Consider the following 16,744-nt stretch of genomic DNA (forward strand, 5'->3'; position numbering starts at 1 on the left):
GTGGTGCTAAATGGTGTTGAATTACTGTAATTATATATATATATATATATATATATATATATATATATATATATATATATATATATATATATATATATATATATATACACCTGAAGCGAGACAAGACGCGGTACCCGTTTGGCCGGAAGTAGTCGCTGTAATTGCAAATAGTGCCATAAAAAAGTCAGCCGGTTACTGTTTATGATTAACTGTTTACCTAAGCCCACGTGTGTCGGAATTAAGGAGTCTGTGTCTTGGGCTGGGAGAGGCAGTCCTGCACTTAGAGGGCGTCGGCGGGTAGGCTGCGCCCTCGCCTTCAGGGACATGTTTGCACAGCAGGAGGGGGCGCTGTCTCACCGCCCTGGCCACTTATCCACCCAGCCCGGGACACATTTTTACGGCTCGGCAGGTGCGGTGAAGTGCAGGAATGTGGTTCCACCAGCTCCCGGAGGTGAGGAGTGAAGGCAGCGACTTCCCGCTCTGTGCCACTGGAGGAGGGGTGGAGGGCAGACCCACACGAGGAAGCCAGCTGAACTGTGAAGGAAGGAACACGGATAGTCTGCTAAAGTGCTACTGAAGCGGCCCCACCGCCGTGGAACACTTTTCAACCATTCCTGGCTTTTTAACCAATACTTACGGGGGTATTTGAGCAAATGCTGAAAGTAAAACTACGATTCCCAGAATGCAACGTGCGGATTGCTAACAAGCACAGGTGCGACTCGTCGGCCGAGAATCTTAACAGCTGTTGAGAGGTTTTGAGCCCTTTCAACCTCCCAGGACTCGCCTGAGACAGAAGCGCTGTTTAGGAAACCCTTTAGAAGCTGAAACAGGAGTTCCGGTAACTGGGCGGGGAGGGGCGGCGAGGACCTGCCTGCTGACGGTCCGTGAGCGGAGCTGCCTCTTGGACACCTGAGCACACGGGCACAACGAGGAGGACTGCCGCACATCTGGGCTCCCGGCGTCCAGGACATCTTACATCTCTCACAGTTGTAGTCGGATCCCTCAGGTGCCCGCAATATGCGTGACTCTGCTTTGGGACTATCTGTATCCTGCGTGACTCTGCTCTTCTTATAAGTGCGCGACTACTGTGTGACAATTTCCAGACACCAAGAAAAAAACAGATCCAAACTTCTTAAAAGCAAATATTGGTTTCTACTCGTGCAACACAGCGCCTAGAAGCACGGGCACCAGCTAAACGACTCTGCTCTGTAACATCTGCAACACAGCACCTTGCAACATGGCCATCAGTAGATCAGCACACACAAATCGGAGTCAGGCGTGGATGGCAGGGTGCTAACTGTTTGGGAGCCCCCAAAGCCAAAGACATGAACTCAGCACCTAGACGCCATGGTATCAACAACTGAGCACTTTACTGGCCGGTGCACGAATAGCAACGTAGTGCCTAGAGGCTAGAGCACTAGAAACGGTGTGCCTGCATGTCGCGGCCCCAATCGCGCAGAGTGTTACCCTCGTGCAAACAGCAGCGAAAATCAAAAAACCTGGTAATTTAAGCGTTCAGCAATGGGTCTCTCACCGACGGGTCCCCCCGAAAATGGAACGGAGGCGGCCCGAGGACAGCAGCTTGTAACCCTGGCGCTTTGGAACTGGGACTATCTGACCAAGTGCTTCGCAGATGACAAAGTGTGCCTGTCGTTCGGCCTCTGGGCGCTGGCCTCCCTGCTGTGGATCACCTCGCATGCACTGTAAATATATCCTTTTTATGGCCGTGCACGGGGCCGCACGCGCCCTCTTCTCGCGCGTGCTTTTGAAAGCCATCATGACACGTCTGCTGTGCCGTGCAGTGGTGTGTCGTGGAACAGCCAGAGGGGAATATCTGACACCATTTTTTGCTGTTGAAGGGTGTGGCGGAGTCTGGCTGTCCGGATTCCACTGATGCATAAATGCAGGCCCACCGGAATTATGCGGCAGGGAGGGCAAATTATGTGGCAAGAAAGGGCATATGTGGCATAATGCGGCGCATTTTGTGATGCTATTACCTCCTTGGTTCGTAATTTTTAAACGTTAAAGCTATCTTGGCCAACGTTTCACCTCATTAGTACCAGTTTGACACCCAAATTCAGCAAAAAGCAACAGAAAGGTGACCAGTCAAGCAGTTGCAAAGGGCCTTCCACTGCACAGTGACCAGTGTCACCGCATTCTTAGTAACTTTTGATCCCTCTGATGTAGAAACAATCTTGTCAAATCCTCTAATTAGACAGTAGACGATGGATTGTGTTTCAAGTGAAGATAATCCATAATTAGGCAGAAAAGGCGCAGCCACAAAATCGAATTATTCCAGTGACCCTGCAAAAGTGCTGGGTTAGCATCAGTCCCAGCTAACACTGCCCAACACATTTACTACATATTAGCACAGACGCCCTTTAGGTTGTGGGCAGGGCTTTAAGTGGGATGAAACAACTGGGAGTCTCTCAAAGGGTGTGGCCTATGTAATTAAGGGCTTGGCTTAAAAACAGGTAAGCTAAAAATCCGTGCTTAGTATATTGTAATTGCATTTATATAGCGCTTACTACCCCTGGCGAGGCGTCGAAGCGCTATATTGTGCCTGCCTGACAGGTATTTTGCTGCTTTTGTATAGTACAAGTGACATTACACCGACAGCAAGCCTGGACTTTTGGATTTGCCCATGGTTGTTAGTTGTGAAAGTTAAATAAGCAACAACTATAGATACGTTGTAGGTAATATTGAAAATGCGTCAGTTCTGAAATGATGAGACTGAAAGTACTATAAGAAATCTGAAGTTACATGAAAGGCAGTGAAGCAGGGCCGGACTGGCCATAGCAGGCACCAGGTGTTTCCCAGTGGGCAGGTTTTGGGCCCCTGGGGGGCCTTTTTTGTTACCAGGGGTCAGCAATATCTACCCCGTCACAAAATCGGACGAAACCGGGCCTCACAAACTGCTCAGCTGCACCCCCCTCACGCCAGGGGGTACAGTCGAGCAGTTTGCCAGGGCCGGTTTCGGTTCCCAGTCCGGCCCTGCAGTGAAGAGAGGTACTGCCGCTGAGTTAAGATATTTTTTTCACCCTGAGGGTGAGGGCAAACATGGAGAGCCCGATAGGGACCCGTCTCAGCACCTGCTTTTTAGATCTGCTGGTTCTGAGTACCGCAAAAAGAACAATTTATGGACGGAATGCTGAACAATGTCAAACATTCACCCAACTACAGAGATTTGGGCCTAAATCCATTGTTTTTTGCTCTCCATGCCTTTTCAGAACCCGGCCCACTTAAAACACTGGTTGTGGTGCAAAAGTCAAATGTCATTGCGTCACATAGCGCCAGAACAGTGATAAATTAAAGGGAGTGTATGGGGTGGGAACAGGGCACCCCACCCCCAGGGAATCCATGCACAGTCAGATCACCTATAGGCAGGCAAAGTAGTGCAACTTCAGTTTGCGTACAATCCTAGCATTCACTTGAAACAGAGTCAAACAATTGGCAGAGTTGAAAATTGAGTCATTTTTATAATTCATTTATAGAAAATGACACTTGGGGTGCGTTTTACAGTTGGGTGATCGTGCACTTAGATTTGTAACTTGTAGGGCGTGCCTCATGCACCAAAGTAACATAGGACTCCACTAAACCTTTGCCTGTGTTCCATAATGCTAAAAAATAGCTTACCGTGTCCGACACTCAAGGCATTTTCTGCAATAGCTTGTCTTATCATGTGTGGGAAGTGTCTATGTTGTGCGCGAGGGCCAATTTGGTGCGGTCATCATGTTATGGGACTTGGCGCTTAGCAGTGTGATGGATGAAGAAGTGTGAGAGGTGCACAGTGTATGGTTTTCAGTTAGCTGTACGCTTGTAGCAGCTCTGAAGGTCTCTTTATGACATTTCTTAGGTTCATAGTCCACTTAGCTGGTTACTGCACAGTGTTGTCCAGTCTCTGAGATATTATGTTTGAAGTTTATTGTCCTGAGCAGGCATTGGGTAAAAGGGGGAAATGGTGGAGCGATCGACAGGGATGAATTTTGCTAATATTATCCCAAATCTGATCATCCTTGTGAGAGTCCAAGCAGTGGCCATTGTATGTAAATAGCCGGTACCCGCAGTGGTGGACAGTGCTTAGTTGGCCAGCGACATGTGACCGATCTCTTCAGTTATTCCGCGCCTGATCAGTCAGTAATCGGAGGTATTGCTATTGACTAATCCACTACTGAGTGATGGATTTGATCTTTAGCAGTTTTGTCTTAAGTGAGTGTAAGAGTGTTAGGCAGTAGAAAGACTTATCTGGCAGCCTGTATGAACTACAGTCAACTGTCGGACTACTGAGTGTTGCGGTACTAGGTTCTGGATGGGTTATATATGGTACTGTGACTGCATTATAGACCACTTGCTGCCCCTGAGGAGGCATTGTAGTGCTGTACGCTGGGCAACACTTTCCTCAAGGTCCCAGGGTTATGGATTGTGGTAGTTTTAGTCGGTAATTGTGATTACGCCTGTGCTCTACAACAGATTTACGCTAGCAAGTGAATAAGTGCGCTACACATTGGCGTAGCAAGGGGGGTAGGTCTACCCCGGGTGGCATGAGTTTTGGGGGCAGCGGTCCCCACGCTTACCTGCAGCCGTTGAGGGGTGGAAAAAACACAGGAATTGCCAGCCCCCCTCCTACATGCGGCCACCGCTGGGCGGCAAACATACGGACCGCCATGGGCGGCAAAAGGCCTAGCTACGCCACTGGCGCTACGGCGTGTTGGAGTGCTTTTTGGGATGTTTCAGGTTATTTGAGAAGAGTTTGTTTTTATGATCAATGCAAACCAGTACAAAGGGTTGGACCGATGCTCTAAGATCATTTTTGTCGATTAAAGTCTTCTAAATGTCTGTGAGGTCTTATTTGGTAGAGGACGTCTTTTAGATGCATTTGTATTGAACCCCCAGATTTAGGGTTGTGTCAAGTAAAGAGCTCAAGGGTTTAGCTCAGTCAATAATTTGGGGTTTAAAAGCATTTAACCAGCTATCACTGCAACAGCATGTCCTGTTTGGTAGGAGGAAAATAAATTCTGTTTTGGTGTCCTTTATCCTTAAGGGCCTCCTCTTCTTTGCATTGCATTGTAATGACATTTATAGAACACATGCTATTCAACGCAGATGCATTGAAATGCTCTTCGTTAAGCCGCGTGCTGCTTCGGAACCCGAGGTTAGAAATGAATCCAGTGGTTATTGCTTGCTCTTGGATACTGGGATTAGTCTCGTGCTCCGGTGTCGGATTTTTCAAAGTCCGTTTTTCAGGATATCTGGTTTTGTCGTGAGAGAATTTTGATGTAAAGAAGTATGAACCCTGTGTCTTGGAAGACATTGATGCCCAGTTATTTCAAGAATTTGTCCAGAGTGTGTCCAAGTTGAAGAGTATTTAGCAGCGAATGGCGAGGGCGTGAGTAATAGTTTACTCAGGGTACGAGTTATAGTTTCTTGAAATAACTATAACTGCTGAATTTCTTTGGTTTTATGTGTGCAAAATTAGAACCTAACTATAACATCCCTGTAACCTTTGATTTTTTTTTTCCAGCAAATTTGTAGGATTTCAATAATGTAAAGTAATATTTCAGTGCCATATGTTAGTCCAACTGCTGCAGTGCACGCCAGTTGGTAATTATATATAATTTCTGTTTGCAAAAATGAATGGGAGAGGATGTGGTGTAACGGTTAGAGCTTTAAATTTTGAATCTGGGGAACCAGGTTCGAGTCTGCATGTCGGCTCAACATCCTGTGATTCTGGGCAAATCACTTAATCTCCCTGTGCCCAACAATAAAAAACAAATATGTCCTTGTGTAATGTAACTGGTGCTCATGTAAACCGCTCCAATACCTTCGGTCAAGCTCGCTCTATATAAAAACTGTAAAAACAAAAGTTATGTTCAATAGGAGAGGTAGGACTAAAGCCATTTTAGGATACTTCCTTTCAAGCTGATTCTTCCAATTAGAGTCTTTAGGCGAATGTCATGGTTGACCGAGTCAAAGGCTGATGAAAAGAGGAGTAGTATTAGGAGACACTTTTCATTGTTGTCAACCGGTTTCAGGGTGGCTGGATCAGTGCTGTGGCCTGAGAAGAAATCAAATTGGTATTTTCCCGAGTTGGCTAGATTAAAAAATAATAATAATAATAATTTGAGCTATGTTGTAAAACAACTTGAAATCTATGGAACTATGTTAGGTATGTCTGTGAAGAGGTGGGCATTGTTCACTGCTGGTGCTTTATTAAAAGGTTTTACAAGACCAGGTTGTAGAGAATCTGCAACAAACCAGTTTTTTTTTTTGTTGCGATGATTTAAATATTTCAAACCAGGTGGGAGCCAAAGTTAGTCTGATTTTTCTTTCCCAGGTTAGGGTGTGGAAAATTCGTAGTTGGAATGATTTAGGGCAGTGGGAATGTCTTCTAATTCAAATGCAGATATGTGTCAAAATTCTGATCATGAGGCTAGATCCTTCCTTGCTAAAGGATGACTTAAATATTCCCATGAGAAGCTGTTGTTCAATGTTTGTGATTATTATTTAAAAGAAAATGTCACATTCTATGTAACTTGCTTCTAGTGCAGAGTATATGTTTGAAGTGGATGCAGCATGTTTTTTTTGATGTGAATCTAAGCACCAATAAAACATTAAGCTTCCCTGAACGCATTTGGATTAATTTATTTAGGGTCCCAGTCCTCCTGACAAGATGGAAAGTACCAGAGTAGAATAGCAAAAATCTCTTAACCACATGGCTGCTGCGGGGATTTTTGCCCTGTGCTGGAAAATCACTGATGCCATTTATTCATGACGAGCTCAGCTCGTCATCAGCACACAACACCCGTGGGTGATGACGAGCTGAGCTCGTCATCAGCAGCGAAAGGGTTAAAGAATTCCGGTTAGAGCCCACGGCCATGTGTTTTGGTGAAGAGCGGCTCAATGATGAAGGGGAGAGGATGTGGCCTAACGGCTTGGGCAATCGACCTTAAAGTTGGGGAACAGGGTTTGAGTCGCGACAGGGATGCTCAATATCCTATGGTTCTGGGCAAATCACTTAATATCCCCGTACCTAACAAAAAATGCATGTGTCCGTCTGTAACGCAACTGGTGCTCATGTAAAGCTCTCTGATATCTTCCAGTCGAGTTCGCGCTATATTTAAAAAAAAAAAAATCCGCTTTGGTGGATGAAGGCCTTCATCCTGTTTATGAGAAATCACTCAGTGTTCACACCTAGATCAAAGACCCCCCCTACTTTAGAATAGTTTTTACTATTTAACTGAGTGCTGAGATTTATGTAATCGAGAAAATATTGGAAGCACTGGCCTATGGAATAATCCACGTAGGAACCGGTCAAGGAGGTAGTAGTACTAACACCCTGGTTGTTATTGCATTTAGTATATCCACTATCTCTGACATTTGTGATGGCTGATCTGCAGTTTAAGAGAGCACATCGCAAGTTGGTGATGGCTTCTGTTTTATTTGTTTTTTTTTGTTTTGGGATGGTGTTGGGATTAGGGTCATGTTATGATGGTTGGGAGCTGAAATCATTTTTGGCTGGTTTGGTCTTGGTCTGATTAGCGATGTGATCCACCTATAGGGTTGAAATTTAAGGTCTTTGTGGCAGTGTCTTATTCATATTTTGTTGATACGGGTGTTTTCTTGTTGTTGAAATTCCTTTTTGCCCCTAACAACATCTGTTTGTTGTGGGATGATGTGTGGGCAGGGCTGTTTGACCTCATGATAACTTGTCCTCTACACCACTGCCTTTGTGGCCTGGTATTCCCATTCCCACCAGTACTTGTGTGTTCTTGGATCAAGGTTGTGGGAACCCTGCTACCTCTATAGCTTTCTCAGTGTCTCTACTGCTATCTTAGTGTGGAAGGAGGATTGAGGATCTGCGGTCTGAAGGCCAGAACTGCATAATTTGACACTGGGAAACCAGGTTTGAGTCCAAGCTCAGCGCAACATCCTGTGATTCTAGGCAAATCAATCTCGACACACATTTGAAAATAAGGCACCATTTATTCTGATGGTCTTGTAAGAAGCTCTAATGTCCTTGTGCCAAGTTTGCACTATAAAGATAACTGCAAAACGCGCTTACTCAACTTATCAACTTATCTCTTTCTACCGCCAGAATTCCTTCTAAATGGAAGCAGGCTTGGGTTTCCCCCATCCTAAAAAAACCGCCTTTAGACCCTACGCTTCCGGAGAATTTCAGGCCCATTTCCCTGCTTCCCTGGCCTGCCAAAATCATCGAGGCACATGTCAACAACATTCTGACCGATTTCCTTCTCACCAACTACATTCTGGATGACTCCCAACACGGGTTTAGAGCTGGTCATAGCACCGAGACAGCCTTGCTCAGTGTTACAGAGGACCTTCGTACCATTCTTGATACCGGCGGAACGGCAGCACTGGTCCTGTTGGACCTCAGTGCTGCCTTCGATACGGTGTCACATGAGGTCCTTCTGACGAGACTGGAGGAAATTGGAATTACAGGGACAGCTTTGGGATGGTTTAGAGACTTTATCTCCAACAGGTCCTTCAGAGTCTCCACCCCCCCCTTACATCTCTAAGGAGCATAACATTGGACAGGGAGTGCCGCAGGGTTCTTCCCTGAGCCCTACCCTGTTCAATGTCTATGTCCGCCCTCTGGCAGAGGTGGCTAGAAAGAACGGACTAGCACTGGTATCCTATGCCGATGATACCCAGTTGGTGGTGGCTCTTAAGAACAACAGTGGTCTGGAGGCCCATCACTTTAAACAGACACTTACGGACATCACCAACTGGATGACGGCGAATTTCCTTCAACTGAACGCCGGGAAAACAGAGATACTGCTCCTGGGAAAAAGCACCTCGTCCTGGGGAGACAACTGGTGGCCTGAAGCACTAGGCCAACCTCCCGAGCCAAAAGAATGCGTCAAAAATCTGGGAGTCTGGGTGGACTCTGCACTGAAGTTCACTCATCACACAAAAAAAGTAGCTGCCACTTGCTTCGGCATTTTACGTAACATCAGACCTATTCTGAAGTTCTTTGACTGCCGCACTCGCCAGCTAATTGTTCAGGCGGCCATTCTTTCTAGACTGGATTATGCTAGCTCTCTCTTACTGGGGGCAAATCTCGCCGAAACCACCAGACTGCAGAGAGTCCAGAATGCGGCAGCCAGGGCCCTGGTAGGTCTCCCTCGCCATTCCTTGGTATCCGGAGCCTTGAAAAAATTGCATTGGCTCCCGGTGGGTAAAAGGATCCAGTTTAAGGCACTGTGCCTAGCTTTTAAAATCCTTAAAACCGCTTCCCCCCCAATGCTGTGCCCCCTCCTGTCAGAATACATTTCGAGGAGGTCGCTCCGCTCAGAGGGACAACACCTCGCGATTATCCCCCGCACCAGACTGGCCAGAGTAGGCGGCCAATCCTTTAGCTTCCTAGCTGCCAAGCTATGGAATAGCCTTCCCGAAGCTATCCGCGGTATGCAGGACCTTTTTGCCTTCAGAAAGGCTGTCGAAACTCATCTCTTCCAATAATTATTTTCTTCTCTCCGCACCTCCAACTCTATGCATTCTGTCTGCTTGCAGCGCCGGGATGCCCCTTGGCTGGGGCAGCCGCGCGCTATACAAATCACTATAACATTAACTACTCCCACAGCTACCAGTGTGCTGTAGTCAGTTTGACAGCAGACCCTTGGGAAACCTTTCAGGTTCTACTCTTGAGGCTGCGTCATATAGCTTGGGGTACTCTTGGACACCTTACCTCAGTCTACCAGTGTACTTTACGGTTGTAGAATGAACACCGAATTGTGTCCCCATTGCCTGTGTAAAGTTTGACATCTGGGAAGCCTTGTTGCTCCTTCCCCTGCATATATTCCATGGGGCCAGGTAGGTGGTGTGAGAAACATTCCTGAATCCACTCCTGTCTGAACTGTGGAAAAGTGTGTGGTGCCAGGCTGTTCTCGCTCCTGAAAACACAGGTACATTTTCCTTCCATGTAAATGGCCACTTTTTATGGGATATGCCAAAATGTATTTTGGCTCTCCCTGTCCCCATTGTTCCATCCAACCCATCCTCTTGACTCTTCCAGTCTGTCGATACTTCATACCATTGCATCTCTTCTTCAGCTTGAAAGTCCTCTCTTTGCTCAACAGCAGTCTTTTGAGTCCCCCAATTTCCTTATATCGTCCCCTCCAATAGTAGACTGATAATCACTTCTTTCCTTTCCTTACTGCCCTCCCCTAACCTTCCCGTACGCGTACAGAAACAAGGGCAGCAGTCCCTCCTCTAATGTCCATAGGTAGATTATAACGCATCAATATTAACAATTTACCTATCACGTCTCAATACCCAGATTGGCCCATCGTTAGCAGCATCTTCCTTTCTTTTTTCCAATTTTTTGGGACCTCGATCATCAAAGGTGTACCGCCTTAATACCTCCAAAGATGATGTGTGTCTCCAGAGTGTTTTTCCTTACAAGTCACTCCCACTGTTTCCCTCCAATTATATGTTCAGTGATAAGCCAATTCACTATTTGCGGCTGCAAAAACAATTCCCACCTCATACAAGGTACCGTGTCCAGTTTATCATGTCTGTGCACTTGTTTCCCAGATGAAATGAAAGCCGGGTGAGCCAGCTTTAAAGCTCAATGTGGTTATGGTAAGTCAGTCCCGACTATGACGTCAGTGAAGGCTGATCTACAACAGCCGGGTCTTTTCCACTAGTCTGCTTTCACGCTATGGGCAAAATAGTCCCGATACTGATGGCCCCAAGGGATGTCTCTCTTTATTTGCAGCTCCTGGGACCGGTTTTCAGGGTATCGCCCCTCATCAGCCAGGCTAGCTTGAATCCAGTCTCACAGCAAACAAGGGACCCACGTCTGGGCATACCCTGGCCACTTAAGGCCAACATAGCAACACAACAAGATGATGGACGGAGTGCTGAAACTTTTCAGACACTCACCCCTTGTCACAGATCTGGATTAAATCCATTACGCTTTTGCTTGCCATGCCACCCCTTGTTTGGACCCAACCATATGCAAATCAGTCTTGACCCTGCTCCCCATGGGAACAGTCCTGCCCGAACTGGACACAGCCTTGCCCAGTGGATAGACAGGAATGTGCATGCGGCCCCCAGTTAGAGGGCAGCCGAGGTGACTGCCAACTATACATATTTCAGCCAGATAATCTCAGCCTCCCAACTGGATCAGGAGTGCTGCGCCCTTATTATCAGGAGTTGGGGGCTCATGTTCTCCCACAGAAAGGGGTTAGAGAAACGTATGGTCAGTCAGCGGAAAGTTGTCCCAATTCTTAAACCATATGACCGATCAAGACATATTCTAGCAGGGCCTCTCTTACTCCCCAGGGAAACCCCACCTGCGGCACCTGCTCTCACAGTGAGGAAAGGAAGCTCTGAAGGAATATCCAGATTTTGGTAGTTCTGCCTTGTATGAGGTGATTGTGCCTCCTTCCGTTTGTTGACACTGTCTACTTGAGTCGTCATAGATGTGTAACTAGGTGAAGCTTGTGCTTTGCGCATGGCTCAATTAATTTTTCCTTGTTTGCATTTTTAGTGGTTGTTCTTGCATTAAGTTATTAATTTTCGATATGTAGTACATTTATTTGTGCTTGTATTTCCATGCACTTGGCAATTTCATTGTTATAGGTGCTTTGTACAATAGCCTTGCAACTGTGCGTGTAGGATATTGCTTTTCTCTTTACAAACTCATAGAACGCATAATATCCTTTTGGACTGTACCATTTATGCTGCGTGCCCTTTGATGACGTGTCTGGCACGTTGAAGAACGCAATGAGCAGGGCAGGGGCGTAATGTAGGCTCCCCGCAGCCCCTGCGTAATAGGGACGCCCAACCCCTCCAAAGGGCCACAAACCGTCAAGGGGGAGAGCATTTAGCTCAAGGCCAATAACTATCTGTGAGGTATGGAAGAGGTTCGGTAGCCCTCGTCACATTCTGCGCGCGGGGGGAGCATCATTTTCCGTTACGCCATTGGCTGCGTGAGAAGTGTTTGGAAGTGACCAGCTCGGCTTGTAGTGGTGGATCCGACGTGACCTGTTATTCAGACTCTGATGTAGTGCGGTTAGCACTCTAGCGGACGCACGCACGCACTTGTGCATCCGCAGGCCAGGCGTGGCCTGCGGGGTCCAATAAAAGGAGGACGCGCGCTCGGGCACGTCACTTCCGACTAAGACGATTGTGTGGTTTACTGGCTGGTGCTGCGTGCTAACACCCCTGCGCACGAGGCTTTGCCGGCCTGGCTAGGCCTGCACACACCCGCACAACATTGGCGACGAGGCGGTAACGCAATGCCACGCGTGCCGCAGCTGAACAACCCCCAGAAAGTAGAAGGGTGCCACACCTCGCGTGGTTGAGGTGCGAAGACGACGACTCCTCCGAGGGGAAGGCCATCCCTTACCCTGACCCGTTGGGGCTCCGCATGTGGACTGGCTGCTGCCTGGTGCCGCCCCTGCTGCTGGCGCCCACCTGAGAGCCGCTCCCTGAGGCCCTGTGGCACGTGCATCCGGCCTCCGGGTCGATCGACGCCTCTGCCGAGGAACTCCCTGCGACGAGCCTGGGCCCGCGGGGGAGCTGAGATAGCTCAGGTTATCACTCCGACCATCCCCGTGCACCACCACCATGGGGGACAACGACGCAGCGGCCCCGGTCATCAACATCCCGTTTCAGCATGCTGCCGCTGGGGTGTTGCCGCCGTTCAGTGAAGCGAGCGACCCCTCCACTGCCTCACCTCGCTGGAAAATTTGGTTAGAAAGACTCGAGAACTACTTCGTAGTCACAAGAGAAACGGATGACGCAGTAAAAAGATCACTGCTCCTTCACTATGCGGGGGATGAAGCCTTCCGGCTCTTCAAACACTTGCCCAACACGGCAGGAGTGACCACGTACGCTGCCGCAGTCACCGCCCTGAACAATCACTTTGACCCTCAACTGAATGTGGACTTTGAGGTCTTCAAGCTAGGGCAAGCCCGGCAACGTGAGGGTGAGTCCATGGATCAATTCCACACCCGGGTCCGGGAGCTGGCCAGCTCCACAGACGAAGACCAGCCAAAAGCCATACGACGCCAGCTAATACAGGGGTGCCGAGACAAAACTTTGAGGGGCCACATCCTGAGGAAGCCTGGAATTTCACTAGAGGACATCCTCATTCTGGCCAGAGCTCATGAACTCTCAGACGCCAGGGCAACAGCCATGGAGCAGGCCTTACATAAAGCTCCCGCCAAACCGGAAGCAGTCAAGGTTGAGCGGGCTGACGCGGTACGACCACGAGCACGTGGCCAAGGAAAAAAAGGATTCCGGAGAGAGGCGCCACAGAGCCGATGCGGGTATTGTGGACATGAACCGCATGCAGCCAAAGATTGCCCCGCCCAAGGCCAAACGTGCGGGAACTGCGGAATCCCCAATCATTTTGCATCAGTGTGCCGCAGAAAGAACCAACCCCGGAATACCAAGAAGTCATGGGCACCCACCAAAGCGGTCCGCCAACTGTCCATAGCAGACCCACCCCCGGAGAGAACAGACAAGTTTCTGCCAACAACCTATGACGAATCAGATTCGGAGGACGAGGAGGCATACGTAATCTCTTTTGCCAGGGAACTCAAGATCAGACGCCGACCGCAACCAACGTGTGTTGTTCAAGTAGGGGAGAACGAGGTGAAAGCCGTCATTGACACTGGTGCCACCGTCAATGTCATGGGGCTGCAAGAATTTAACAAACTACGCCCTCGCCCGGAGGTCCTACACTCCAAGACCAGAATCTTTGCATATGGAGCAGACACTCCCCTCCCTCTAAAAGGGAAAATCGTAATACCCATATGAGCCGACGAGGCCGAAGTAACTGCCACGATACCCATCATTGATCGAGAAGCCGACACGCTATTAAGCAGCCACACGGCGGAGGACTTAAAGTTGATTGCCTTTGCCAACCGCATCCGGAACCACCAGGTAGAGGAGCTCCTGGAGCGCTTCCCCGAACTTTTCAAGGGTCTGGGGTGCATCAAATGTGACCCTATAAAGCTCCATATCGACAAATCTGTCACGCCCACAGCCCTACGCCATAGGCGGATACCATTCCACCTGCGGCCGTTGGTGGAAAAGGAACTCGAAAAACTAGAAAATATGGGGGTCATTGAAAAAGTAACGGGGCCCACCCCCTGGGTCTCTCCCATGGTTATTGTCGAAAAACCCAAGCAACCGGGCGAGATCCGGCTATGTATCAACATGAGATTGCCGAACACCGCAATCAAGAGGGAGAGGCACCTAACGCCCACGATGGACGACATAATAGCCGATGTGAATGGATCGAGGTGGTTCTCGAAGATTGACCTCAATGCGGGCTATCACCAACTGCCCCTTGCCGAAGAAAGCCGCTTCATTACTACCTTCAGTACCCACCTCGGCCTCCGGCGGTACAAACGCCTCAACTTCGGAATATCCTCGGCAGCGGAGGTATTCCAGAATACCATCAGGGAGTTACTGTCCGGACTGCCGGGGGTCATCAACGTAAGCGACGATATCCTCCTCCATTCCGCCACTGCATCTGAGCACTACAAACAGCTGCGCGATGTACTGAAGAGACTAAGCACATATGGAGCAACCCTCCACAAGGAAAAATGCCAGTTTTTCCAATCCTCGATCGAGTTCTTTGGCTATGTGTTCAATCAGGAAGGGGTCCAAATCGATCCACGGAAGCCAAAATCCATCAAAGACGCCCCGGCACCGAAATCTCCAACGGAGGTGAGAAGCTTCCTCGGAATGGCCACGTACTGTGGCCATTTCATTCCAGGACTAGCCACCCGCAGTGAACCCCTCCGAGCATTAACGAAGACAGACGCCGCGTGGACCTGGGGCCCAAAGGAGCACGACGCGTTCCAGAGCATAAAAGACGCACTCTTGGAAAACGCAACGCTCTCATACTTCGACCCAACCAAGCGAACTGAGGTCATCGTGGACGCGAGCCCAGTAGGACTAGGGGCGGTCCTGACACAAGAACACGAACCAGGGAAATGGACGGCCCTAGCATTTGCTAGCAAGGCGCTAACTCCAACCGAGACAAGATATGCACAAATAGAGCGCGAGGCCCTAGCCATCAAATGGGCCTGCAGCCATTTCCACCTCTATCTACATGGACAGCCATTCGTAATGGTCACGGATCATCAGCCTTTAGTGCCGCTCTTCAAGGGCACCGCTCCCCATCCGCCACCACGCATTGAGAGGTGGGTGATCCAGCTGCAAACATACGACATGGAAGTGGTCTACAGACCGGGAGCCAAAAACCCCGCTGATTACTTGTCACGCCACCCACTACCACGAGAGCCAGTAACTGCCGATGAAGACTGCGAGGGATATGTCCAATGGGTGGCACTCACATCTTGCCCCCAGTGCATGACCATAGGAGAGATTAAGGAGGCGGCAGTGGACGACAACCCGTACATGCGGTCACTGCAGGCAGTGCAAGAGGGATCCTGGGCTGACTACCTCCATCCCCCCAACACTTGGGCGGCATCAGACAAGGCAGCCCTCACAAAATTTTGGCACATTCGTCATGAGCTCAGCGCCACGGAAGAAGGCATACTACTTAGAGTGTCGCGCCTCGTGATACCAAGCCGCCTCAGACACCGGGCTACCCAACTCGCCCACGGGGGCCACCAGGGTGCCACCAAAATGAAGGCGCGCATGCGCGAGAAGGTGTGGTTCCCTGAACTAGAAAATACTGTGGACGAATACGTCAAGAACTGCATGTCCTGTCAACTGACCAGCGATCCTGAGAGGCCGGTCCCCATAATAACAGAAGAGGCATGCACGACCCCGTGGTCGAAAGTTAGTGTGGACTTCGGAAGTTTTCCCGGAGAAGGACACACTCTGGTGGTCATTGATTCATACTCCAAGTACCCCATCGTGGAAAGGGTGCCATCCACGGCATTCACCCATGTGGGGCCAGCGTTAGAAAAAATATTTTCCCTGTTTGGACTGCCTGGCGAAATCAAAAGCGATAATGGACCACCCTTCCAGGGAACGGACTTTGCAACATTCTTGAAAACCAGAGGCATCACCCATCGGCGCATCACTCCCCAATGGCCACAAGCCAATGGGGAGGCAGAAAGGTTCATGCGAACCCTCAACAAAATGTTCAGGATCGCGGTGGTTGAGGAGGCCGACCCGGAGCAGAGGTTGCATGAATTTCTGAGAGAATATCGCGGGACGCCCCACTGCACCACCCAGAAAAGTCCGTGGTCCCTGATGTTTCAAGGTCAACGCAGAGACTTCCTCCCCATGTCCCCGAAACCAACAGCGGAAAGAGATGACATGAGGGAAGTTCAGGAACGTCGGCGCAGGAACAACATGCGAACGAGCCACCGACGCAGAGCGACACCAAGACAACTACACCAAGGAGATCGGGTCGTCATCAGGACCCGACGCCCAGGGGGAAAATTCCAAACATTCTATGAACCGGGACCGTGGACTGTCACCAACACAAAGGGAACCATGGTGACCGCCAGCAAGGGTGGAGAAGAAGTTTCGAGAAACTCGTCCTGGTTCAAGGTAATTCCCCCCAGCTCAAGCACAGACGCTGAGGCCACAGATGGAGCCAATGAGCCGCCCCGAGCAGCGACACTAGAAGAGGCGGGCAGCCCGCCAACAGACATCAGGGCCCCGGTGCCAGAACAGGGAACATCGACCACATCCACTCCCGTCCGGAACCAGTCACGAAATGGGGATCGAGGGCCAGGGTGCACCCCCCGATATAGTCTGCGGCCCAATCCCC

The 16,744-nt window shown here is 49.4% G+C and overlaps 1 protein-coding gene across 2 annotated transcripts in view; it reads left to right on the forward strand.

Annotated features, from left to right (window-relative positions):
• The first annotated feature begins 245 nt into the window (after nucleotides 1-245).
• Nucleotides 246-16,744, forward strand: part of TMEM44 (transmembrane protein 44) — a 151,486-nt gene continuing 134,987 nt past the window's right edge. Inside the window, exon 1 of one of the 2 annotated variants that reach the window (XM_086944288.1) lies at nucleotides 246-1,703. In XM_086944288.1, the coding sequence (XP_086800414.1) occupies nucleotides 1,522-1,703 (182 nt within the window). In that variant the 5' untranslated portion in view covers nucleotides 246-1,521. The remainder of the gene's footprint in view (nucleotides 1,704-16,744) is intronic. The other variant, XM_086944289.1, reaches the window with a different exon arrangement.

Source organism: Lissotriton vulgaris, chromosome 11, assembly GCF_964263255.1.
Source record: "Lissotriton vulgaris chromosome 11, aLisVul1.2, whole genome shotgun sequence".
NCBI lineage: Eukaryota > Metazoa > Chordata > Amphibia > Caudata > Salamandridae > Lissotriton > Lissotriton vulgaris.